The sequence below is a fragment of the Pipistrellus hanaki genome, assembly GCF_964339955.1.
Source record: "Pipistrellus hanaki genome assembly, chromosome: 7".
Taxonomy (NCBI): Eukaryota; Metazoa; Chordata; class Mammalia; order Chiroptera; family Vespertilionidae; genus Pipistrellus; species Pipistrellus hanaki.
The window spans coordinates 72,618,344-72,644,213 of NC_140509.1; the positions used below are offsets into that span (position 1 = coordinate 72,618,344).

The window sequence follows — 25,870 nt, forward strand, 5'->3', positions numbered from 1 at the left end:
TTAAATATGTTGACAAACTTATAACCCACATGTGGCTAATATTTATTAAGCCCTAAATACATGTCAGGTGCTTGTCTAGTCACTTAAAATATGATTATTTTCTTTGATCCTCAAAATAACTATTTGAAGTAATATTACTATCCTCATTTTAAAGATAAGGAATTACTATTTTACAAATAAAGTAATTGCCTGAGGTCACATCTATTAAATGTAAATCCTGAATTTGAACCTGACATTAGAGATGGTATTCTTATTTGTGATTTCTACTTCATTAAATGCCTAGGAATGAATGTAGAGAAGTGTGTATGTATGTATGTGCCTGTGAGTGCAGTATGTTTAATGGTTTTGTCTCTTTAATGGAAATAAAGATCAGCCCTGAAATCCTATGATCTCAACCTTAGCAACAGACCTCCTATTGTTGGTGTTTCAAGTAAAATATATATATTTCCCCCATAAGAGAATGTAAGACTTATAGGCACAATGTAGCCTAATTTAAATCATGAAATATACATCTATTCCCTCAACTTTTGAATCAGTGTCTATTAGCTGCCCCTCTATATCTCTTCTCTCCTTCTTCTGTAATAACAGGTGATCCAACTGTGAACACAGCTGCCTAGCTAAAGATGATATCACGCAGCTCTCTTAAAGCTTAATGCGAACACTTGATTAAGTTTTGGACAATGGGTTGTGAAAGTATTTGAAGTGGGAAATTTCTACTGCCTGCTGCTAAAACAAGAGGAATGGTTTCTCCTCTTCTGCATCTCTCTTTCTTACTAGCTGAAATTCAGACATGATGGTAGGAGTTAGAACAGCCACCCTAGAATATAAGACGAGGTCTTGTTGAAGAGGTCAGAATAGCAACATAGAAAAAAGCTGGCTGCTGTGAAGATTTCATATAAACTCTAAAAGTTATCACTGAGTTGTTACTTGAGAGAGAAATAAGTGTATTTTTATTTAAGCAACAGTTGTTTTGGTATTTGTTTCAGCAGCTGAATTGGGGTTCTTGGGATGGATTCACAACCATTCATTATTTTGTTTCTCAAAACAGAAAGAGTTGTGACTCAAACATACCAATTAATATTACAGAGACATTGCTTGGCTAAGCACAGCTGCATTCAACCCAATGGTTGTGTCTACATTTACCCAAGAACAACAGCCCTATCTAATAAAAAAGGGAATATGCAAATTGCTGCCACACCCTCATAAAGATGGCACTACCCACAGTCAATAAAGAGGGAATATGCAAATTGACTGCCACACCCTCAAAGATGGCGGTGCCCAGTCCCCTGGGGCAGCAAGTGTGTGGCATGGCCCGGCCTCCCCTGTGTGCCTGCCTCCATAGTCTCCCATTCTCCTCAGTGCTCCAGCCACCCAGGGCTGCTCGAGGCTCAGGTAACCAGAGCCAGCCAAGGCTCTCGCTGCTAGCAGTGGCAGCAGCAGAGTTGTGATGAGGGCATCACTATCTCCTCCTGCCCCTGAGGGATCCCAGACTGTGAGAGGGGACAGGCCAGGCTGAGAGACCCTCTCTAGTGCATGAATTTTCATGCACTGAGCCTCTAGTGGTTTACATAACTAAAAAAACTCTTTAAATCCCTCATCCCACAAAATGAAACAGAAAGGAATAGTCAAATCTTTTTTTGTTTAATACAGAAAACCTTTTTTTTTTTTTTAATTATTATTATTACCATCAGATCTATCAATGATCACAAAAATGTAGGTAGGCTTAGCTATAATTCTTTGTGCCTGGTATTGATGGCTACTAGTTTACTTATTTTTAGATAGCTGCTCTGGGGGAAAAAAGTGATGGATTAAGAGAGTCTGTATTCTGCCAGATTTCTTTTAATTAAGACTTTTGGAGTAAATTAGCCCAATCTGAGGATTAAAATATTTAAAAAATAAATATCAATCAAAGGGGCTTAAAAAATGCAAGATAAGTCATAGTGTAGGATTAGATGGGAAATAATTTATACCTGGCGTGCCCTCTTCAACCAATGGATAGTCACCTGGAACTTTATGTTGAAGAGGATTATTAGGTCTCATCTGGATTCAGTTGGAAATGTCCATGGATGATTAGTGATGGGAAGGAGAAATGGTAGAATATGCTCTCTGTCATGGAGAATAACTGATACACTAGTTCGATAGAACTCATTGAATTCATTCCCTAGGGGAATTCTACCTGTTTGTGGTTTGGACTTCAGTTTGTATAGGTCTAACAATTCAAACCATCAGGGATCAATTAGGCTCAAGCACTGCCTCATACAATTTAGGAGAACATAATGTACAAATCAGAATGCTAGTGAAATAATTTGCAATTAGAACTATTACTGTCAAGTTGATTAAAATTCCTGTCTTTTAGCCAGGGCACCTACGGTGCTGGTGACACTGAGATAGATGATTTAATAATATTGATTAAGACTTTTCGTATTAAGTTATAACTTTCTTTTTCTCAGTGTGTTCAAATGTAACTCCCTCAAACTAGGTCCCATTTCCCTGCACTGACTGAGGTCATTCATTTGTAATGAATGCTTTAGGGAGGCCCTTCTCAAGCTATCCATGGTGAAGGTCCAATTTATTTTCTTTTCCCAATCTATCACGAACTGGTACTTTATTAAAATACAATAAAAATAAAAATTTTATAGCCCTAGCTGGTTTTTCTCAGTGGATAGAGCATTGGCCTGCGGACTAAAGGGTCCAGGTTTGATTCCATTCAAGGGCACCTGCCCAGGTTGTGAGCTCGATCCCCAGTAGAGGGGATGGGGGAGGCCAATCAATTATTTTCTCTCATCATTGGTGTTTCTATTGTTCTCTCCCACTCCCTTCCTCTCTCAAATCAATAAAAATATATTTTTTAAAATACTTAAATTTTTATAAAAATTTAAAATAAAAACATAGAAAACTCAAACATTTTTATTATTTAATTCAGTGGGCATAAAACAAATTCAAAATTCCTATGAATTTCCAAGCCTTTACTCAATTTTTAAACTATATTTCATAAGCAGAATAGTTAATAAAGTGTTCAGTACTAATGAACTTAGAGAAAATTTATAATATGGTGATACTTTACTTTTTATGCATTGCATAAACACATTATAGGACACGGGAGCCTGTGTATAATCAATTCAACCAGTATATTCAGTCATTAAATTGAGGTAGAGAACAGGTTTCCTTTTTTTTATTCTTTATTGTTTAAAGTATTACATATGTCTCCTTTTTCCCCCTTGTCCACTCCCCAGCCACTCCTACCCTGAGCACATGTTCTAACCCCACATACTCCCTAGTGTCCATGTCCATTGGTTATGCTATATGCATACAAACAAGTCCTTTGGTTGATCTCTTATTCCTCCCACTCCCTCCCCTTCCGCCGCCCCCCCCCCCCCCCCCGCCTTTCCTCTGAGTTTTGACAGTCTGTTCAATGCTTCTCTGTCCCTGGATCTATTTTTGTTCATAAGTTTATGTTGTTCATTATATTCCACAAATGAGTGAAATCGTGATATTTATATTTCTCCAACTGGCTTATTTCACTTAGCATCATGCTCTCTATGTCCATCCGTGCTCTTGCGAATGGTAAGCGTTCTTTCTTTTTTATAACAGCTAGTATTCCATTGTGTAGATGTACCACTGTTTTTTAATCTACTCATCTGCTGATGGGACTTAAGCTGTTTCCAAATCTTAGCTATTGTAAATGGTGTTGCTATGAACATAGGGGTGCATATATCCTTTCTGATTGGTGTTTCTGTTTTCTTGGGATATATTTCCCAGAAGTGGGATTACTGGATCAAATGAGAGTTCCATTTATAATTTTTTGAGGAAACACCACACTGTTTTCCACTGTGGCTGCACCAGTTTGCATTCCCACCAGCAGTGCATGAGGGTTCCTTTTCCTTCACACCCTTGCCAGCACTTGTCATTTGTTGATTTGTTGATGATAGCCATTCTGACAGTTGTGAGATGCTACCTCATTGTTGTTTTGATTTGCATCTCTCAGATGATTAGTGACTTTGGCATGTTTTCATATGTCTCTTTGCCTTTTGTATGTCCACTTTTGAAAAGTGTCCATTTAGGTCATTTGCCCATTTTTTGATTGGATTGTTTATCTTCCTTTTGTTAAGATGTAGGAGTTCCCTATATATTTGGAGATTAGATCCTTATCAGATATAACATTGGCCAATATGTTCCCCCATGCAGTAGGCTTTCTTGTTGTTTTGTTGATGGTTCCTTTTGCTGTGTAGAAACTTTTTATTTTGATGTAGTCCCATTTGTTTATTTTCTCCTTAGTTTCCATTGCCCTAGGAGGTGTATATGTAAAAAGATATTGCTACAATATGTGTCTGATATTTTGCTGCCTGTGGATTCTTCTAAGATTTTTTATGGTTTCCTGTCTTATAAGGTTTACTATTTTAAATGACAATAGAGGTCTATAGTAGCTTTAACAGTAAGGATATAAAACATAGGCAAGTATATTAAAGTGTATAAAATTATATAAAATTATATAAAGTATATAAAAACCAAGTCCTTCCTCAAACAATAAACCAAACTTCCAATGCAACATTGTTCATATAAGAAATTGTTATTTATGATGGCATTTTAACAGTTAAAGTTTTAGTGAAATGTGGTTAATAATAATGTCAGGAGATGCAGAACCACTGATTTGTTTCACCATTATAAGGAAATGTTTCGTAGGTGTGTAGGAGGGATATTCATTTCATACTCCCACATCCCTTTGCTCTGATAATTATTAACACAAAGCCACAATGTTGACTTTTATCATAATACCAACTTGCAAACCCTCTTAACACAGTTTTATTTATTCTATTAAATTGGTTCTGCCAGGAAGCAAACATCAAGTTTTTAGCTGGTGTGTAAAACTGAATCTTTCTTCCTTGGACATTAAAATATTTAAATGGCATGTGCTTCAGGGTGTTTGTGAAACTAGGAATTTTCTAGTTTCTGGTCTCCCTACTATTTTAATCTGCTTTATTCACTTTCAGGCTCCAGCCTTTTTAACTCCTTGTGGCTTTCATAGCTTCCCCATACTCAGGCTTTTCAAGACTCACCAACATTCACTGAAATCTCTAGCATATTTCTGTCTTTAAGCTTGACTTTCCAGATAACACTTAAATCCCCATCTTATAAGAAGAACTCTATATTCTTAGAGGTAAGAGAGTGTGTATCTTAGTTCTTCTTAGTGTGTACATTTTTCTTCCTATTCAATGCCAATGTTTTACTGTCTTTGTATTGATATTTTGGATGTGGAATGAGTCTCTATGACTTTAGAAGGTCATTTCCTATCAATGTTCAGATATTCCTCTCTGAGGTATATCCAATATCTAAATAGTTGAATCTACCTCTAGTAAAGCTGAAAACTTATTGTTTCATGTTTGCTATTTTTTCCCTGCCTTCTAAAGAATGATACAACTCTGCTAGCAACACCAATCTGATGTGGTTCTATAAACACTATAAAACAATAGCCAGCAAACTTTACAGGTATAATTTCTTAAGTCCTCCAAACTATCTCAGATTACTTCATTTCACCCGCAAAGCAATTCCAGCAGTAGAAAAATGGTCACCATAGTTGCAAATTGACAAACTTAAGCAGATATTCATATTGTAGAATTACCTTCTCTAATGTTCCTTGTCTGGATAATTCATGGCCAGCTACTCACACATATGCTTGTACATTTGGTACCAAATATACGAAATGAAGATATAACCCATGCCAAAAGCTTGGGTTTACTGTTCTTTAAACTGATGGTGTAGAAAGACTGCTACTATATTCAAAATAATTTATTGCGATTTTACAGTAAAGCTAAGATATAATTCAACATTCACTAAGAATCTACTAAATGACAAACACCAGGTTACTAACAGTGTGAGTGATATTAAGTATAAATATAGCTAAGATATATTGCTTCTGTAGGAACTCATAATAAAATCTAAAATATACATACTATCAATAGTTAGAAAATAATGCCCTACTAGCAGACTGTGTTCATAATCACATAGGATCTATAATGAAGATACATGCAAAGTTCTATCGCCGAAACTGGTTTGGCTCAGTGGTAGAGCGTCCGTCTGCGGACTGAAAGGTCCCAGGTTCGATTCCAGACATGGGCATGTACATTGGTTGCGGGCACATCCCCAGTAGGGGGTGTGCAAGAGGCAGCTGGTCGATGTTTCTCTCCCATTGACGTTTCTGGCTCTCTATCCCTCTCTCCTCCTCTCTGTAAAAAAATCAATAAAATATATTTAAAAACAAAAACAAACACACACACACACAAAAAAAACAAAACAAAGTTCTATTAAAGCACAGAAGACGGAATTAATTCTCACTCAGGTGTGGGGCTCAAGGAAGGCTTTGACGAGGAATATGCGCAGAATCTAGGATTGATTGATAAGCTGAACCTTCCGGATCAGTTGATAGTCATTTACAAGCTGATGAGGAGATAAAGAGACAGGTGGCCTGGTAAGGCTGAGGAAGGGGTGGAGAGTTGTGGGAATGGGTGCATCTTGAGTAAAGGGAGGAAAAAAACCAAACCTCTAAATGATGTGTTTCCTCTGCCCTGACTGCCATACAGTTTTAACTTTGTAGAGAAAATGCAAGAAAATCTATTGAACCAATTGTTTTGGCTCTTATTATATGATTACAGTATTGCTTATATGAATTGTCAAATAAGGGATGAGCTCATAAAAGGATATTAATGTGTCATTTCTATTGAGCAAAGTAGCATTAGAGAAGGTGATTTCAAAAGCACAGGCAGGGCCCTTTCATTACAGCCTTCAGGGGCAATGTTTGATCACTGAAAACAGGCTGCTTTGTTCCAGCTTTCTCTGATGTTTGGCATTATCCTGAATACATATGCTCTGACTTGGAAAGAATCATCTGTAAAGATTTAATAGATTTGCATATTCAAAGTGCATGTCCTCTTAAAATGAAATAAAAACCATTTTAATATCTACACCTATATATACACTTAGTTCAGACACACCTCTCAGCAAATTTTTAATAGGCATTTATAGATATTATGTGTGCTTGTCTTGAGATTATGAAAGTTGGCTAATTTTTAAATAAACCATTTTATATTTTTACTGAGAAAAAATATATTTTAAGAGACATCGTATTGATGATATAGTACAAGACCCCCCTTTAAGTTTCAGGTATGTTCTTGTCACCTATCATGAACATAACTTTCTAGTGTTGGGCAAATTAGAAATAGCAAAGAATTAAAGATAAATATTAAAGATTAGTATTTTCATGAGATCTATTTTTTTTTTTTATGACTGAAAGAAGTGGTTATTTTTCTAAAGGGGAGACCTAACAAGTTAGAAGATTTTTGTATGTTGTGTGTTGATAAAACTCACAGAATTTTTTCTTCACAGAATTCTCTGGCTTCTATTTCCTATAAATTGTTATGTTACCTCACATAAATTCATACTTTAATTTTGAATTCCCATGGAGTCTTTGAAAAGGATGGCATTCCAAATCAGTCAGTTTGATATATATCAATATTAGGTCTACAATTAGACATTCATTGCATTGAAGTGAAGACCAAAAGTCTTCAGCTAAAATGAATAGGTTACATTATGTTTTATTTTATTTTTTTAATTATATTTTTATTGATTTCAGAGAGCAAAAGAGAGAGCAATAGAAACATCAAAGATGAAAGAGAATCATTGATTGATTGGCTGCCTCCTGCACACCCCCGATTGGGCATGTGCCCTTGACTGGAGTCAAACCTGGGACCCTTCAGTCCGCTGGCTGACATTCTATCTATTGAGCCAAACTAACTAGGGCATATTATGTTCTATTTTATGTGACAAGGAAAAGTCTTACCATATCACTTTCCTACTTAAAATCTTTTCCTTTTTTTTTTCTTTTTCTTTTTTCTATTTTTAATGTCCTTTACCGTAATGGCACTGAATGCTTCCTCTTTCAGGGCATGTTTTTCCTTCCCTGGTTAGTTCTCCAACAATCTCAGAACAGAGACTATTTCAGTTATATATTTGTTGCCTTAACCAGTGCTTTCCAAGTGTTAATGTGCTTATGAATCACCGGAAGGTCTTGTTTAAAATGCAGGTTCTGCCGAGACCGGTTTGGCTCAGTGGTAGAGCGTCGGTCTGCGGACTGAAGGGTCCCAGGTTTGATTCCAGTCAAGGGCATGCACATCCCTGGTGGGGGGTGTGCAGGAGGCGGCTGGTCGATGTTTCTCTCTCATCGACGTTTCTGGCTCTCTGTTTTTCTCACTTCCTCTCTGTAAAAAATCAATAAAATATATTTTTAAAAAATGCAGGTTCTGATTCAGCAGGGTTGGGGTCTGACCACAATTCTAACAAATTCCGATGTGATGCCACAGACTAGATTTTGAAGAGCAAGCACCTAGATACATATGACCTCTCATTAAATTGGCATTAGTTCCTAGACCATGATAACTGAAAATGTAGATTCTTTATTTGTGATTGCTTCAGGTTTTTATTGGCCTTTTTGTTTATTGATTATTTCATAAAGGTGCTGCATGAGCTAGGCTCTCTCTTACTTCTCTAGTCTTCTTTCTTACCACTTCCCATTCTTTATATCTGAGACCTAACAAGCTACTTTAATTTCAAAATGTATCATATCTCAGTGCCCTTTCAAATACTATTTCCTCTGCCTGTCCTGATATCTTGTAAGGCTTTCTTTAAAACAGCCCAGCTGTTATTTCCTCCAGAAATCCTTCCCTAATCTCTTTCCCGTGTAATTTCTTAATTAAATATCTCAATATCCTCCCACAATGCCCTGAATTTTCTAAATTATATTTCTCTAATAATCTGTTGCAATATCTGCTTATTTGTTCCCTTCAAAACAGGAAGGGGAGGAGACAATGTGCATTTTATATTAGATGCCTACTGTCAATCACAATGCCTGATGCGTCATAGGTTTTAATGAAATAAGTTGAATAAATGAAGAAGGGAAGTTGATGTATTATATTTATGCAATAATATAATGCAATATTTTCTTTCATAAGGCTTAATATTGAATTGGGAGTAATAAAAAGTAAAGTCATAAAAAGTTAAGTACAGGATGAGATAATACTGAAGATGTAAAATGTTTGTATGTGATTAATTGCCAAATGAGGATCATAGAAATTAACTATTCTGAATTCATTGGAGAAAAACGTCACTGTGGATTTATTATCTTTAATATTCCATCTTGTTCTATAAAGGATTTGTGATGGCTGACAACACTATGTATTAGAGTTAATGAAAAGTATGAACATGTAGTTAAGGGAGGAGTATAAAAATAGAGAAGTTAGCGAAATATATACTAAACTTGAGGATCAGATACACTAGCATGCTTGCAAAAGTAGTTGTTACTGAGTAATGAACAGTAAGTTTGGTATGCTGGATTTTCATTTTGACTCTCTACTTGGGAGGTGATTTCTGTGTGGGCATCAGCCCCTCCCTTGTCCTCTGCCTTCTGACTGAATTTGGCCAGTGAGGTGACCTGGCAGAGAATCAAATGGAAGGAGAACAGTGAGATCAGGATTTTTATTTTCTTGTTTTGCCTAGAACTGACTGTGCCTCTGTGTAAATTGCCCCTTTATTAAAACCTTCATAAATTATTTTAATTTGAGTGTTGCTCTGATTTCTATTGGGATTCTGATACAAATGCAGAGTTGTTTAAAGCTAGATTGCATGTCAGTCTTAAATTTTATCATAACTGTTAATGCTATAAAAAAATTTTAGGCGCATGCTCTATAGCAGACAAGATTCTAGGAGGAGGGAGTTCAATAGAGAAAAATTCAGAAGATTAAAACAAACCTAAAATTCTGTGTTTATACTGTTCACATTTTAGCGTGATAAAAATGAAATAAATCATATTGGAGGTAAGGAAAAATGATATGTTTTAAGCCCTACAGTTTGGTAATGTTCATTTATATCAATGTTTTATTTATTGTTTAACTATAAATCAATAATATCCCAGGTTTTTGGGTAGTTTTGGGGTTGTTCTCTTTTTAGTAGAGGTAGATTATCCATAATATTTTTTTCTCTTCTGTTTTCTGATGCCCATCATTTGACTTCATGTTCTTCCTCCCTGAGGAGGTATAAAAGGAAAATAAATGAGTAAGAAGTTTAGCTTTAGCATCCTATATAATAAAAGGGTAATGCCAGAGGCTAATTCCAGCATGTCATAAATGCAAGAAGTTTCATCAAAAGGTTGATGGGCTTCTATATTCAGCAGGGCTGAATACATGTTATTGCCTACTGGAATGCCAAAAGCATTTCCCCAAACCTGAAGATCTGCATTTACTATTGCCTGTTACCAGACAGCTGAGGGCATTTCAATTTACATGTTATTGCCTCCTGCTGACCAAACAGCTGAACAGCCCAGCCGAGGGCATTTCCCCAACCTGACAATGCCCTGTATACTAAACCTTATCTTTGATATGTATATCTACTTTGCTATTGGGCAAAATGTGGGAATAAAAAGAGTCCTGGGTCTGGAGATAGAGAGAACTTAGCTACTACAGCTAAGCTTCCTCAGCTCCCCAAAATTCCTTCCAAATTCCTATTTCTTCTCTAGCCTCTTAATTAATTTACAAGCAGCCCTTGTCCAGATTCCTGAACCCTTCTAGATGCTGGAAAACACCCCAGCAGGGTAATAATGCAAATCGACCAGAGGAATGACAGGTCGCTATGACATGCACTGACCACCAGGGGGCAGATGCTCAATGCAGGGGCTGCCCCCTGTGGTCAATGCACACCGCCTCCTTGGCAGTGGGATATTCCTTGAGGGCTCCTGGGCTATAAGAGGATGCAGGCTGGGCTGAGCCCCCGCCTCCCCACTGCATGAATTTTGTGCACCAGGCCTCTAGTCTATGATAAAAAGTTTGTTAGGAAGGAGAGTGAAATTCTGAACTAAAATGAAGCTTTCCAGTTTATTTGGATTGGTCTGCTTGTGAAAAATCAAGAGATAAAAATGGGCATAAGTCTTATATTCATGATGATGAAGAGAACCAGGTCTAAGAAATAGATTTGATGCTCCTGCTATAAAGCCCTGGTGTGCAGACCCTCTGTCTTTGGATCTTAGATCATATTATAACCTTGTTTGCAGTACTTATTTAGATCATTGTTGACTCAAATAAGCTTAATTCTGTGACCCCACAGAAACAGATCATAAATCCCAATAAAGACATGTTTGTAGTTTGACCTTGAAAAGATGAGCTAAAGGTGCTGAGGAAATCATAAATTCAATTTACAATAATAACAAAAATAAGATTTTACCTTGCCCAGTGGATAAAGTGAAAATCTAATATTTTTTTCTGGTACATGTTGTACATTTTGCCAGGCTTGATTGAAGTCCTCTTTAGTAGGTAGCTAAGAAAGGAACTGAATAAAAACATGTGATATAAGGTTTTTGACTCCTACCTTGTTCTTCAAGTTTTAATTCTTTTTTAAGAGCTGCTTTCACTTTTCTTTTTTCAGGTTCTGTTTATGAAATGTTTGGAAATGAATGCTGTTTGTCAACAGGAGAGGTGATTAAAATTACTGGCCTCAAAATTAAGAAGATCATAGCTGAAATTTGTGAGCACATTGAAGGTAGTGAATCACCACAACCATTTGAATTGCCTATGAATTTTCCAGGTACAGTATATTGCAACCATTTCTCATTTGTAAAACTGCATTACTAATAGATATATACATCTATACAATTGCAAACAATGAAAAAGTGGTAGTGTTTTTTACTCACTCTAGGACAGTGGGTGAAAGAATCATAATTCTTATAGTTCAATGATTTTAAAAACTATTATAAGGCAAATATTTTCTTACCATTTTAAATAAACATCCTTTACTTAGGACTAAATATTTTGTTAACAAATATTTAGTAATTTTCAACTACAAGCAACACTGGCTATACTACATAGATAAATTAAAGAATTCAAAGATATATTTTTATAAGTCATGCAGAACTAAATATACCGGGGTGGACACAAGTAGGCCTATAATTGTGAGTATGTGAAACAGAGTTTATTCTTGTATTATTATTTATTAATTATTATATTTCCCATATGAATAACTATAAACATACTTTTACCCACTGCTGTATATTAAACACATTGACCCTCTTTATTCCCATTGCCATTATTCTGGCTCTCTGGATCACTGCTAAACTCCCCTGCTGATCTTACTGGCAAGTCTGGCTGCTTTTCTTTATCTAGTTAACTCTACTCAGCCTTAAAAAATTACTCCAAATCTGGAAGGCTTTTTCTGACCATCTAACCTAAGCTAGAAATCCCTCTTTTATGTTCTCTTAGTATATTGGGTACCAGAGGAGCATTCACCTTATTTTAAGTATTGATGATTTCCTCTTTTGTATTATTCTCTACCACCTGTGTCAAACACAAGGCCCGCGGGCCAAATCCAGCCCGCCAGGCCTTGCAATGTGGCCCGCACCGCGCTGTCATCACTGCACTCCACTGTCAGTTTATGACATTGTCAGTTTATGACTGTTCAGTAAACCATTCGGCCCGCGATTTAGGCTGGATTTTAGATTTTGGCCCCTTCTCTGATTGAGTTCGACACCCCTACTAGACCAAGGGTTGTCAAACCTTTTAAAAAGGGCCAGATAGTAAATTTTAGACTTTGCTACCAGTTGGTCCCTATCACAACTACTACATTCTGATAATGTAACATAAAAGACGCTCTAGATACCAAACCAAAGAACATGGTTCAACAAAAATGTCTTTATAATAAGGTGGTCAGCAGAATTTGACCTGTGAATCATAGTTTGCTGACCTCAGATCTAAACTACAGTTCCTTCACAGATAAAATATTACATAAGGGACTTTGTCTTCCTAGAAACAAGCACATTTTCTGGCACAGAGAATGTGCTCAATATCTGTATATTGAATGAATGATGAGTGGAAGAAAAAACTCTAATAAACATTTACAATTTAATGTGATTCATGGAATAGTGGACGTATGTACAGGTTTTATGGGAGTCTTGATAAGTGACATTTAACACCAGTTGGTCATGTTTCAAAACGTGGATTTCTGAGTCATTATATTTGAATCTCAGCTCTGCCATTGTTAGTTGTGTAACCTTGTCAAGTTATGTAGCCTCCTTTTATGTAAAGTGATAATAATATTGCTACCTGTCTCCTAGTGTGGTTAGGAGGGTTAAGTATTAAAATATGTTTAAAGTGCTTAGAATGATACTTATCAGTTAGCAAGGGCTATAAAAAACATTAGCTTTTATTACAATTATTGACATTGTTATCATGAATGGAGTCAGGCAAAGCTTTTTCAAGAATGTTGTACTTGAGCTGAGGTTTAAAGAATAAAAATGAGTTTAACTGTATGAGGAAAGGATTCTTCTAAGTGCTCCAATATTCCAACCCTTTCAATTGAAACCTTTCTCATGGAATGATTCTATTTATTCCTTCCTCAGCCCATCTTTCGATTCTTAAACTTGTCTGCACATTGGAATTGCCAAGGGGACTAAAAAATATTGATGCTCAGGCCACTTGCCTGAGATATTCTGGTTTATTTGGTCTGGGAGAAAGTCCGGTCATCAAGGTTTTCTAAAGCTTCCAGAGGAGTGATCATGAGCAACCAAGTTTGAGAACTATTGCTTAAGAAGCTTTTCCTAAGTACTCTAATTGAGTGTCAATTCTCCTTTTAAATCACTATAGGCTTTCATGCCTTAATCATTGCATTTACAACCTTTTGTATGTAATTGAAATTATTTGTGTACTTGTCTTATAAGCACCATCTGCTTAATAGATCATAAGGTTGCTGGGGAAAGAATCTGAATCTCAATTATTGCTGCAATCCCCACAGTGTTTAGAAGATGTATATAATCAATATTCAGTAAGTCAAAATTACTAGAATCTTCTGGTAGAAGGAACATTTCTTATTATAGTAGTTAAAACACGTAGCTTTTTGACTTATAGTTTAACTTGGGGAATTGCTGCTTGGAATATCCCATTGAGCTTTCAGTCAGCATAATCATCTTGTATCAATTGAGCAATGATTTAACATTGTATGTATAATGATAATTTTATTTGAAGGATCAGGATTAAGTGAGTGGTGATGATCAAGAAATTGTTTCTGCCTCTCTTAAAACAAATTATCCTTCTAGTCAGGGGTCTTCAAACTACGGCCCGCGTCCCACATGCAGCCCCCAGGGGAGTCTGATCCTGCCCGCCAGGTTTTTTGGGCAGTGAGCGCAGCCAAGGTGTTATAGTAGGGATTAGTAGTTCATATAGTCTGGCCTTCCAACTCTCTGAGGGACCGTGATCTGGCCCCCACTTTAAAAAGTTTGAGGACCCCTGTTCTAGGTAATGATGAAAAGGATTCCTGATATAGAAATAATTCATCTATATCAGCACTAGATAAAAACCAAGGACACTAATATTTTCATAAATTTCAATAGAGAAATGTCTTATTTATACTCTACTCAAAAGTTTCAATTTCAGCCGAAACCGGTTTGGCTCAATGGATAGAGCGTCGGCTTGGGGATTGAAAGGTCCTGGGTTCGATGCCGGTCAAGGGCATGTACCTTGGTTGTGGGCACATCCCCAGTAGGGGGTGTGCAAGAGGTAGCTGATCAATGACTCTCTCTCATCGATGTTTCTAACTCTCTATCTCTCTCCCTTCCTTTCTGTACAAAATCAATAAAATATATATTTTTTAAAAAGTTTCAATTTCAGCTTCCAGTTAGATTATAAACTCAAAAAGCTCAATATGTTTTTAAATACCCTTTTTTTTATTGGGAATTTTCCCTAAATTTATTTTTTACTGATTTTTAATTTCATTAAATTATGATCAGAAGACATACTTTATTTATATAATTTCAGTTCTTGTAAATTTATTGAAATTTGTTTTATGGCCTAACATATGACCTAGCCTAAAGAATATCCCAGGTGCACTTAAGAAGAATGTGGATTTTGCTATTACTGGGTGGAGTGTTCTACAAATGTGTATTGGTTTATAGTATTGTTAAAATTCTGATTTTTTTGTGTAAATCCACAGTAATGTACAGTAATAGTCTAGGCCTTCACATTCACTCATCATTCACTGAGACCTCCTGAGCAACTTTCAATCCTGTGAGCTACATTCATGGTAAATGCCCTTTACAGGTGTATCTTTTTTTTTTGGTCTTTTATACTGTATTTTTACTGTACCTTTTCTATGTTTAGGATATGTTTAGATACACAAAATTAGACTAATAATAGGATTATTTTTCAAGAAATTGTTTGACTAGAATTAATGAAACCTGCTTCTTTGTGCCTGGGTATTAAAATGCCTAATGCATTAATATTTTTTCAAAATAAATTTCTCTGTTGTTTTATTCAGGAAGCTATATACTTAATTGATAGAAAACATAATATCGCATTCAATGGTCCTTCAGTGGTTTATATACTACTGAAATGACTACATTTTTTAGGATTAGCCATTTTATGATTGCATCTAATTTTTTAGAAACTGACTATATTATCAGCTTATAAATTCCTTTTAGAAATTACCTGTTAGCAAAATTGTTTTGAAAAACTATATTTAAAATATATTTAGTAGCTTTATAGTGCATAACCTTTTCAGCTCCTGTTTTTTGAATGACTTTTGTTAAAAGAAGCAAGATAAAAGGTGCAATTTGCTCCTGTTTTTCCATCTGGATGTTATGAAGACATGATTCAAAGAGACCCTAGATAGGCTCCCTGCCTTTGGATAATTTGCTATTTAAGGAATAATGGGCTATTCTGCCAAATTTTCTGGGTCAACTTCTCATAAGGTATCTCTCCCCCACTGTGCTCACTTAAGCAAAGTAAATTCAGCTATGTCTATTGCACAAAATATTTTCCTAGATGAAAAGGGATATTCTGGACATACTAGACCAAAAACTGTAAAGAAATCTAAGTGTACAAAAAAGTTCAGGCTTTTATAACTAATTTTCATTTCCATTTTTTTGACAATTTTTTCTTCTGTTCTTTGGTACATGATCAGATTCTTTCTCTTAAGTTCTTTGGATAACTAAAGTGAATAATATCAGGAAGAGGAATAGACTTTGCAGGTCTAGGTTAAAGTCTTCTTTTCACCCACCTATGTACATTTTAACCTCATACCAAAATTATGTCAAAAAGATCGTCTTAAAATTGGCTTTTCCACACCTGGCACTATTCTATAAGTTTTCAAGGTATTAATATTTTATATACATCTTCTAAAAATCTAATCACATTTTGCTCTTACCAGCCCCCTTTCCTACGTATACAACTGCTCTAAAGTTTGTTATCATGTTACCTCAACAGTATCACCATGGTGGAACCAGAGTCTCCTTACAAAATTGTCTACTCACATCTTTAGTTCCTTGATTCCTTTAACTGGACATTGGCAAAATACATTACTATATTTATACATAATTATACATTAGTGATTTAGAGATTCTGCCATGGGAACAAAATCCTTTTTTAATAGACTTTATTTCTTTAAGAGTTGTTTTAGTTTCACAGTAAAATTTAGTGGAAAGTACAGAGGTCTCCCATATACCCGTACCCCTACAAATGCATAGTCTCGGCCATTATTATATTCCCTACCGGAGTGGTACACTGTTCCACCTGATGAATCTGCATTGATATATCATAACCTAAGTTCATGGTTTACATTGGTTCACTCTTGGTGTTGTATGTTCTCTAGGTTTAGACAAATGTATAAAGGCATGTATCTATCATATAGACTGACACAAAGTATTTTCGGTGCCCTCAAAATCCTCTGTGCTGTACCTGGTCATCCTTCTTCCCCCACAATCCCTGGTAACCACTGATTTTTTTTAATGGTTTCCATACTTTTGCATTTTCCAAAATATATTTGAAAGTAAGTAATCTTTCCGATTGCCATCTTTTATTTAGTAATATGAATTGAAGGTTCCCCATGTTTTTGAATGGCTTGATAGTTCATTTCTTGATAGCACTGAATAATATTCCATTATCTGGATGTACCACATTTTATTTATCCACTTATTGAAAAACTTCTTGGTTGCTTTTAAATTTTGGCAATTATGAATAAAGCTGCTATACACATGCAGGTCTTAGTGTGGACATACGAAACCTAATTTTTTAAAGTTATAAGATGTATTGATTTTTTTCAACTTTACAATTAACACACAATCTTGTAGAAAATTAGAAAATGGAAAAAAATGAAAAGAATTAAAGCTTCCTATAATCTCATCACCAAAGCTAGCTAGCATTAATATTTGTTACATTTCCTTCCATTGTTTTCTAGTACATGGCACACCCATACACAAACAGATGTAATATAATGGGGAACAAGCTTATTTCTGAGGATTTGCCTATATTATTAAAAATTCTTCAAAAGCAATTTTTATTTTCTATGTAATAGGCCCTCATATGTATATATCATAATTTATTAAGTCCATTCTGAAATTGTCGTTTATGCAGTTCATACTATCACGAGCAGCTTTTAACTGAAGTTTAGTCTATATATCTCATTACTATAATAATCCCATGAACGTAACATTATAACTTCAGAAGTAAAAATTATTTTAAAGCTTTTAGCACATATTGCCAAATCACATTCCATAAACACTCTGCCAATTCACATTCCCATCAAGAACTAATGAGGGGACTGACCTAACTGCTTTTTTGAAGCTATTACTTATTGTTTATTCTTCCTCTCTCCAATTTAAAACATAAAGTTAGCAGCTTTATTGAGATGTAATTTGCATAGCATAAAACTCAGCTATTTAAAAGATAAAATTCAAATTATTTTTAGGAATCTTGTCTCAGTTTCATAGGCAACATGAATTTAAAAACCTTGGGAATCATAGAAAATGGCAGGTCTGACACAGCGTGGCAGGTGGTCACACTATGGGCAGGGCTCTGCGGTCGGGTTTAGGTAGCAAGAGCAAAGGCTCAGTAAGTCAGACAAAGAAGGCATTGTTCTTATATGGATCTTTATTTTCACTCTTATCTAACAGCACTCCATAATTTTGAGTAAATAGATATGGCCAGTAAAAAATAAATTTGAAGACTTTTAGAAATGAGGTGATAATCATTATTTGAAATAAGATCATCCAATAAAACCAATGGAAGCAAATGAAGCAAAATTTTCAATTTGTTAGAATTAATATGTTAGTTTTGTGAGAGGACAGTATAATAATATATGAAAAACATATATAAGTAAACATATATAAGTAAATACATACAGAGTATATACATAAAATATGAACATAAACATATTTATTTATAAAAAATATATATATAGTCATGCTTTCCATTTAGAATATATGAGTAAGACATTTTAAAATAGCAATGGAAAAGCACAAAACAACTCTGCTTAATATCTTTATATATAGTATAAGAAATATAAAACTTTAATTCTTTTTCTTATTTACTTTAAAATATTATAAAAGCTTACTTATTAAAAACTATAGAGTCCCAGTGCACGAATTTGGGGTGGGACGGCCAGGGGGAAGCGTTGTGGGAGAATCGACCACCGGCCCTCAATCAGGGTGGAAGATGCTGATCAAGGGCGGGGCCAGCTGGGGAGAGAGGCCACAGGAGGTTGGCTAGCCTGGCCCCACTCCCTATTTGGCTGGTTTGCTGGCCACAGTGGGTGTCATAGCCAGCACAGCCATGGCCAGATAGCTCAGTTGGTTAGAGCATCCTCCTGTGTACCAAGAGGATACAGGTTTGATTCCTGGTCATACCTAGTTGGGGATTTGATCCCCAGTCCAGACTCATATACAAGAAATCCTAGCAATGTTTCTTTCTCACACATCAATGTTTCTCTCTCTTTCTCTCCCTCTCCCTCTCTCTCGCTTCTCTCTCTTTCTCTTCCTCTCTTCTTCTCTCCCTCCCTCCCACCCTCTCTTCCTTCCTTTCTCTTCCTCTCTAAAGTCAATAAAAATATATCCTCAGGTGAGGATTAAAAAATAAATAAAAACATATTGATATATTTTAGTGCATCAGTTTGTTAATTAACTGCTTAAATCAGAAAACTGAATATTGTATATGTCAATTATACATGAATTAATTTATAAGACAAACATAATGATAACCCTAATTCACATATTATAATCATAATTATTATTGTGTTGGCTCTTAAGAAAGTAACTCTAAAATTCATGAGGGAGTATAAACATGAAAACATTCAAGTAAATACTTAAAAAACAGAACAATAAGAAAGTACTTGTCTTGCTAATGTTAAAACCTATTTCAAAGTTAGAATAAATTATTCTAAATGTTACAGAAAATCAAAAGCTGAGTCAATAAATTAATAATAGTGTTATTAGTGTTAAAGAAGAATTAGAGCAATGCTTTGAATTTGACGCTAATGTTCCCAAACTTACGCCTTTGTTTATAGATCTGAACCAGATCTTAATGTTGACTATTACTTTCTACTTGAAGAAGCCCATACTACACATCTGGGGCTAAAGGAAACATTATTTTAGTAAATTAATATACTGTAGTTATCATTTGGGAAAGCAATAGATGAAATTGGATCATCAAACTTATACCAGGAGGCACAAAGAAAATTTGAAGTTGATTAAAAGTTATATTTTAAACTATGCAGAATCAATATATCCGGTTATATAAAATGGAAATTTCCATACATCTGAAAAATAAAAACAGGAAGAAAGGTTAAACAGCAAAATGACACAATATTTAAAATACTAGAAATCACTAAAATGTAAAATGAAACAATCAAATAGTCTAGGGGAACACTAACTGGGAAATGAATAAAAGTTAGAAAAAATTCAGAGAGCTTGTACCCACACAGAAATTAGTTTGGACTCAATATAAATTAAAGCAATAATGACAGTGTTCCCATGTATTTACTAGCTAATCTTTTACAACACTAATAAAATTGAGAAAGGTATTGCTAAGGGACTACTCTCAAACCTAAGCAAAGGGTATATAGAATTTTACAACTTTTCTAAAAATAAATTTGATGTATTTCAAAAGCCATCTGGCAGTCATTTGGCAAATACTTCTTTTGTGCCTGTGCAGAGATAACAATTGATGGCAGAAATACTCTTATATTTTGATCCCTGCCTTCCTGGAACCAGCAATCAGCTGAAAAAAAAGGCATTTAACTCAGTGGTTCTACTTATTAGAATAAACTCTAAAGAAATAATAATCTTAGAATTATTTATACTAGCAAAATAGAAGTCAGTGTAAGTGCCAAATAATGAGGAAAATAATAATTTATATCACTTAAGATATATTACATAGCCATCAAAAATCAAATTTGTGAAAAATATTTTGAAATATGAGGTTTAATCATGGTTTAATATTAAGTGAAATGGGATTTAAATAAATGCATTTGGTATATTTTTAATATTTTAGAACATTTGTATTTATATAAATGTATGTATATGTCCAGGCTGGGGGGAAAAAATATACCAAAGTTTAAAAAAGAATTGAGTGACATCCTTGATATATTTTAGTTCATCGGTTTATTAATTTCCTTATCTATTGATATAAAGTTGGAAAGACTGAAATACTTTTTATCTTGTAAAATTCTTCCAACAATTACTAGTAAATAAGTGAAATGAGATGATCATTAAGTGCTTAGTACAAACTTTGACCTATAAAAAGTATTCAGTAACATTAATTCATTTTATTTCTGTTCTTCATATTATCTTTGGAAAATTTGGAAACACTCCTCTGTTTTGTGGGACCCAGGATTGCTAGGCCTCTAATGTTCTCATTTCAGCTCCCTCTTCTTGATTATAAAAGTAAATTCTGGCTTTCGAGAGCATTGACCTATTAATAGTTTTTGGAGGTGTAGTTCATTTTCATCTTTTTCTATCATATTCTGTTTCTTCTTGCAAATACTTTATTGGAATGTCTGGAACCATCATGTTTAGGCTACTAGACAGTTGATATTTAAACTCCTTCTGATCAGATATAAGCCATCCTATCTAATAAAAGAGTAATATGCAAATTGACCATCACTCCAAGATGGCTGCCCCATGTGGACACAAGATGGCCACCACAAGATGGCTGGCAGAGGAGGGCAGTTGTGGGCAGTTGGGGGAGACCAGGCCAGCAAGGGAGGGCAGTTGGGGGTGACCCAGCCCTACAGAGGAGGGCAGTTGGAGGGACCTAGTCCTGCAGGGGAGGGCAGTTGAAGGGCACCCAGCCCTGTAGGGGAGGGCAGTTGGGAGGACCAGGCCTGCAGGGGAGGGCTGTTAGTGGTGACCAGGCCAGCAGGGTAGGGCATTTAGGGATGACTGGGCCAGCAGGGGAGGCATTTAGGGATTACTGGGCCAGCAGGGGAGGGCATTTGGGGGTGACCAGACCTACAGGTGAGGACAGTTAAGGGTGACCAGACCATCAGGGGAATGCGGTTAGGGGCAATCAGGATGGCCAGGAAGCAGTTAAGTGTCAATCAGGCTGGCAGTGGAGTGGTTAGGGGGTGATAAGGCTGGCAAGCAGAAGTGGTTAGGGGCAATCAGGCAGGCAAGCGAGTGGTTGGGAGCCAGCAATCCTGGATTGTGATCCCGGTGGAATCAGGCCTAAACAGGCGTCAGGCATCCCTCAAGGGGTCCCCAATTGGGAAGGGTGCAGGCTGGGCTGAGGGACAAACCCCCCTCCCCCGTGCAGGAATTTCATGCACCAGGTTTCTAGTATAAAATAATTGGCAATGGCACGTTCTCTGTTCTCTCCTGCAGCCTACTGTCTGGCCAGTCCCTAAGTCGGCTGAGACAGTTGCACAGGCTCTACAGCAGCGGTTCTCAACCTGAGATCCGCTAGCAGGGTCACCTAAGACCATCAGAAAACACAGATATTTACATTATGATTCATTAACAGTAGCAAAATTACAGTTATGAAGTAGAAATGAAAATAATTTTATGGTTGGGGGTCACCACAACATGAAGAACTATATTATTGGGTCATGGCATTTGAAACGTTGAGAACCACTGCACTAAGCAGACTCATCATCTCAAAGCTGCGCAGGAGCACTTGCTGACCAGGTCATGGCTACATGGAGTGCAGCAACCTGCTTTCCAGAGCAAATCCAGCCAGCAGGGTGGTGGCCCAGCCAGTTAAAGAGCTGCCCACTATATAGGTGGGATTTTCAAATTCATGTTATTTAAGTTAGTTTTTGTTGTTGATGTTGTTGTTGTTGTTGCCTGTCTACTAATATGTAATCAAAAGGATATATTTAGGAAGAAAATGTCCCTTTTTATTTGTTGGTGAATTTAGAGGGGAAATTTGATTTTCTTCATCATGCAAATCAAAATCTATTTAAATCCTAAGCTCTGATATTCATTTAAACACAGCTACACTGAAAAACTGTATCTCGTCCTAATTTTAATTTTATGTAAACTGATTTTTAATTGCTTTGTATAACCATGGGTAACAGGGTTTTTTTTTTGTTTTGGTTTTTTTTTTAACAGTGCATAGTAAAAATCAGCAACTATGTCAGACAAAGTACAACATTAAAGGAAACACTGCAGCATATGTGACAGTTATAGAAGAAATGCTGCTGTTTTCACCTTTCACACCAGGATAATTTTTTCAATATTTACCTCCCCTGTGTAGAGAGGGAAACATATGGGGCTTTACATAATCATAAGCATAAACAGGTGGCTACTTAGGTACATTTAATTTGCAGGCAACATCAATACCAAACAACGCAATCAGCGCCACATGGCTCCTGAACTCTTTCCACTAACATTCCATTAGCAGAATTATGATCATTAAAAGAGAGGGAGGGTATGCTCCTCCCTGAATTGGCTTCACCTACCTTTCAGAGCCATGAATAAAACACATTTTCAAAAATGCCTTGGCGTTTTGCTGTTACTTTTGTTCAAGGGAACTTCAGCAACTGTGTATAATGCATACCTTGTGAATAAATACAAGCAGCACAGTATTTTCATTTTAGAAGTTCTTACATCTTCCTATAATCTGCTCATTATGGGCATAAAATTATGGTGGTTAAATTGTAAGCAATTTCTCAAAGCATGGGATCAGGCAAACTCTTCAAAGCAACCTGGAAATATTTCCCCAAAGGCAGTCCACCTAAAGAGGTCACCTAGACTCACTTCCATGTTCAAACACTGGCAAAAAATCTGAGGAAGATATTTTTGCTGGGATTTTTTGCTATACCTGTGTCAGAGGATGAATTGTGGATTCTATAAAGTTTGTCCCATCTAATTTGGTCCAGGCTGGACTTTCTAGTTTGTACTCTTTGACCTCACAGGTACAAAACTCTGACTCAGAATTCCAGAGTAAGAGAGAGAGAGAGAGAGAGAGAGAGAGAGAGAGAGAGAGAGAGAGAGAGAGAAGAAATAACCTTTTTGTTGGTACATGTATTTTCTATGCATGTTGCATTTATTAACTCATTTAATCATCACATTAATGTTTTGACCCAGCTGACTTTTTTCTCCATTTTATAGAAAAGGGAATTGTAGCCCTGAGAGTTTTAAGTTCTCAAGTTTACACAGTGAAGAAAGGGCTGATGCCAGAATTAAACCCAGGCTGTCTGAATCACACTCATACTTTTTATCCCTTGACTATAATGTTGGGATAGTTGTGTATCACTGAACATTCTATTGCCCAAAGTGACCAGGGCCAAGGCAAATCTATAGTATTTTGAAAATCCTCCTAACAAAGTCTGGTGAGGGATTTGGGATGCCTGAAGTCTGTCAGGGTTCTTTCCAGGCCTGATGCCTCTATGTGTCTTTACATAACCCAGGGGCAGTGCTCTGCAGAACTAAAGAGTCCAGGGAGCTTTGCTCCTGCCAAGGTTTATGGGAAGAGGAATTTCTCACATTCTCTGTCCTCATTCTAGGCTTATTATTCATTCTCCCTGCTGGGCAGGAGAAAGCTTTAACGTGAACAAATATAGATGACAACTTTATAAGGAAGCTAGAGATTTTATATCATTTGGTTTCAAGACCTAACACTATTAGTGTAAATTATTTGTTAAACATCCCAAATGTGTTAGATATGGCAGCATCACTCCTTGCAAGGAGGTTAGGTGTTATTTAAGAAAAGAGGGGTTTTTTTTTAATGCAATAATTGACACAGAGTTAAAAGTAAAATGGTAGGTTTTATGATTCTTTTTACCTCCAGGTAAAAGAAGTATTAAAAACTCTTAATAGCTATTATAGACAATTCCTATTCCATTATAATGTAAAGACATTGGAGCATAGAAATTCTACAGCCTCATTTTTTCTCATCTAACATTTCTTTTTAATGGTCACCATGTTTGCTGTGTCTTTTTTCTCATTCCCAATTTCAAAGAATGGGGTCAGGCAAAATTTTACTATGCAAAATTTTCTTATCATGAAATTTGACTTTCTTCATAGTCCTTCTTTCTACTCTTGGAGACTCTTCTGTGAAGACCATTGGAATCACTCATTAGTTCATGATGTTCAATAATCCTAATATTGACTCTAAAAAATCTGGAGAATATTCTCACAGTTTGAACATTATTATTATATTATTATATAATGTTTAATAACATTATTATATAAAATGTTACTAGATATTACATACCCTTCACTCAAGTTTTAGAGGTTTTTGCTTTGATAGGATATTTCATGTACATCTGAAGTTGAATAGATATGCTTGAGCTAAAATTTCTAGTGAAAATAGTGGATTTGGGGTAGTCTTTAAGGTTTTGTAGGTTATACTAACCTAAGAATTGTCTTGGGAACATAACAAAATGATTTTTTTTAAAAGCCACAAGAAGCATGTAAAATGAGAAATCTATTGGGTCGGCAACTAAGTAATTGCGGATTTTTTAAAGAAAATCAAAGACAATTTTTTCATGGAACTAAATAACTTTATTCTGTAATGTATTGCCCATTTTTATCAATGACCTTTTGCCATCTTTCAGGCAGCATCATAATCCCACGTTCAAAAAACTTCTGGTTTTTATTAGCAAAAAACTGAATCAGGTACGATTTGACATCATCATCATTATTGAAATTTTTACCATTCAAGTTTTGTAAAGATCGAAACAAAAAGTAATCAGATGGTGCAAGGTCAGGACTATATGGTGGATGTGGCAAAACATCCCAACCAAGCTCCATTAATTTTTGCCGAGTGACCAAAGATGTGTGTGGCCTTGCATTGTCATGATGGAATACAACACCTTTTCGATTTGTCAATTCGGGCCGCTTTTCTTCAACTGCATTGTTTAATTTCGTTAGTTGTTCAATGTAGACATCAGAATTGATCGTTCGGTTGGGTGGTAAGAGTTCAAAGTAGACAATTCCTTTGTAATCCCACCAAACTGATAACAAAACCTTCTTTTGATGAATATCAGCTTTTGATGTTGTTTGAGTTGGTTCACCTGGCCTGCTCCACGATCTTTTCCGCTTGATATTGTTGTAAACAACCCATTTTTCATCGCCAGTTATCAGTCGTTTTAAAAATGGATCATTTTCATTACGTTTCTTTAGCAAATCGCAGCTGCTAATGCGTTGCGTTAACTGTGATTCTTTCAGTTCGTGAGGAACCCATGTATCGAGTTTTTGAACATAGCCAAGTTGTTTTAAGTGATTTTCAATGCATGTATGTGATACATGAAGCTTCTCTGCAATCTCACGTGTTGTACTGTGACAGTCCGAATTGATTATTGCTTTGATTAGGGCGTCATCAACTTCAACTGGACGACCAAAGCGTTTTTCATCTTTGAGTGAAAAATCACCAGAACGAAATTTGGCAAACCAATTTTGACACTGCCGTTCTTTTAAGGCTTCGTCACCATAAACAGCATATAACTTTTTATGAGCTTGCGATGCGTTTTTCCCTTTGAGAAAATAAAAAAGCAAAATATGACGAAAATGTTCCTTTTGATTTTCCATTTTTCAACGAACGCCAAACAAAAACTACAAAACAGATCAAAAAAC

The 25,870-nt window shown here is 35.8% G+C and overlaps 1 protein-coding gene across 2 annotated transcripts in view; it reads left to right on the plus strand.

Annotated features, from left to right (window-relative positions):
- Window positions 1-25,870, plus strand: part of THEMIS (thymocyte selection associated) — a 133,062-nt gene that overhangs the window by 15,519 nt on the left and 91,673 nt on the right. For both annotated transcript variants that reach the window (XM_084889639.1, XM_084889640.1), the window contains exon 2: window positions 11,461-11,619. In XM_084889639.1, coding sequence (XP_084745765.1) covers window positions 11,461-11,619 — 159 coding nt within the window. The remainder of the gene's footprint in view (window positions 1-11,460; window positions 11,620-25,870) is intronic.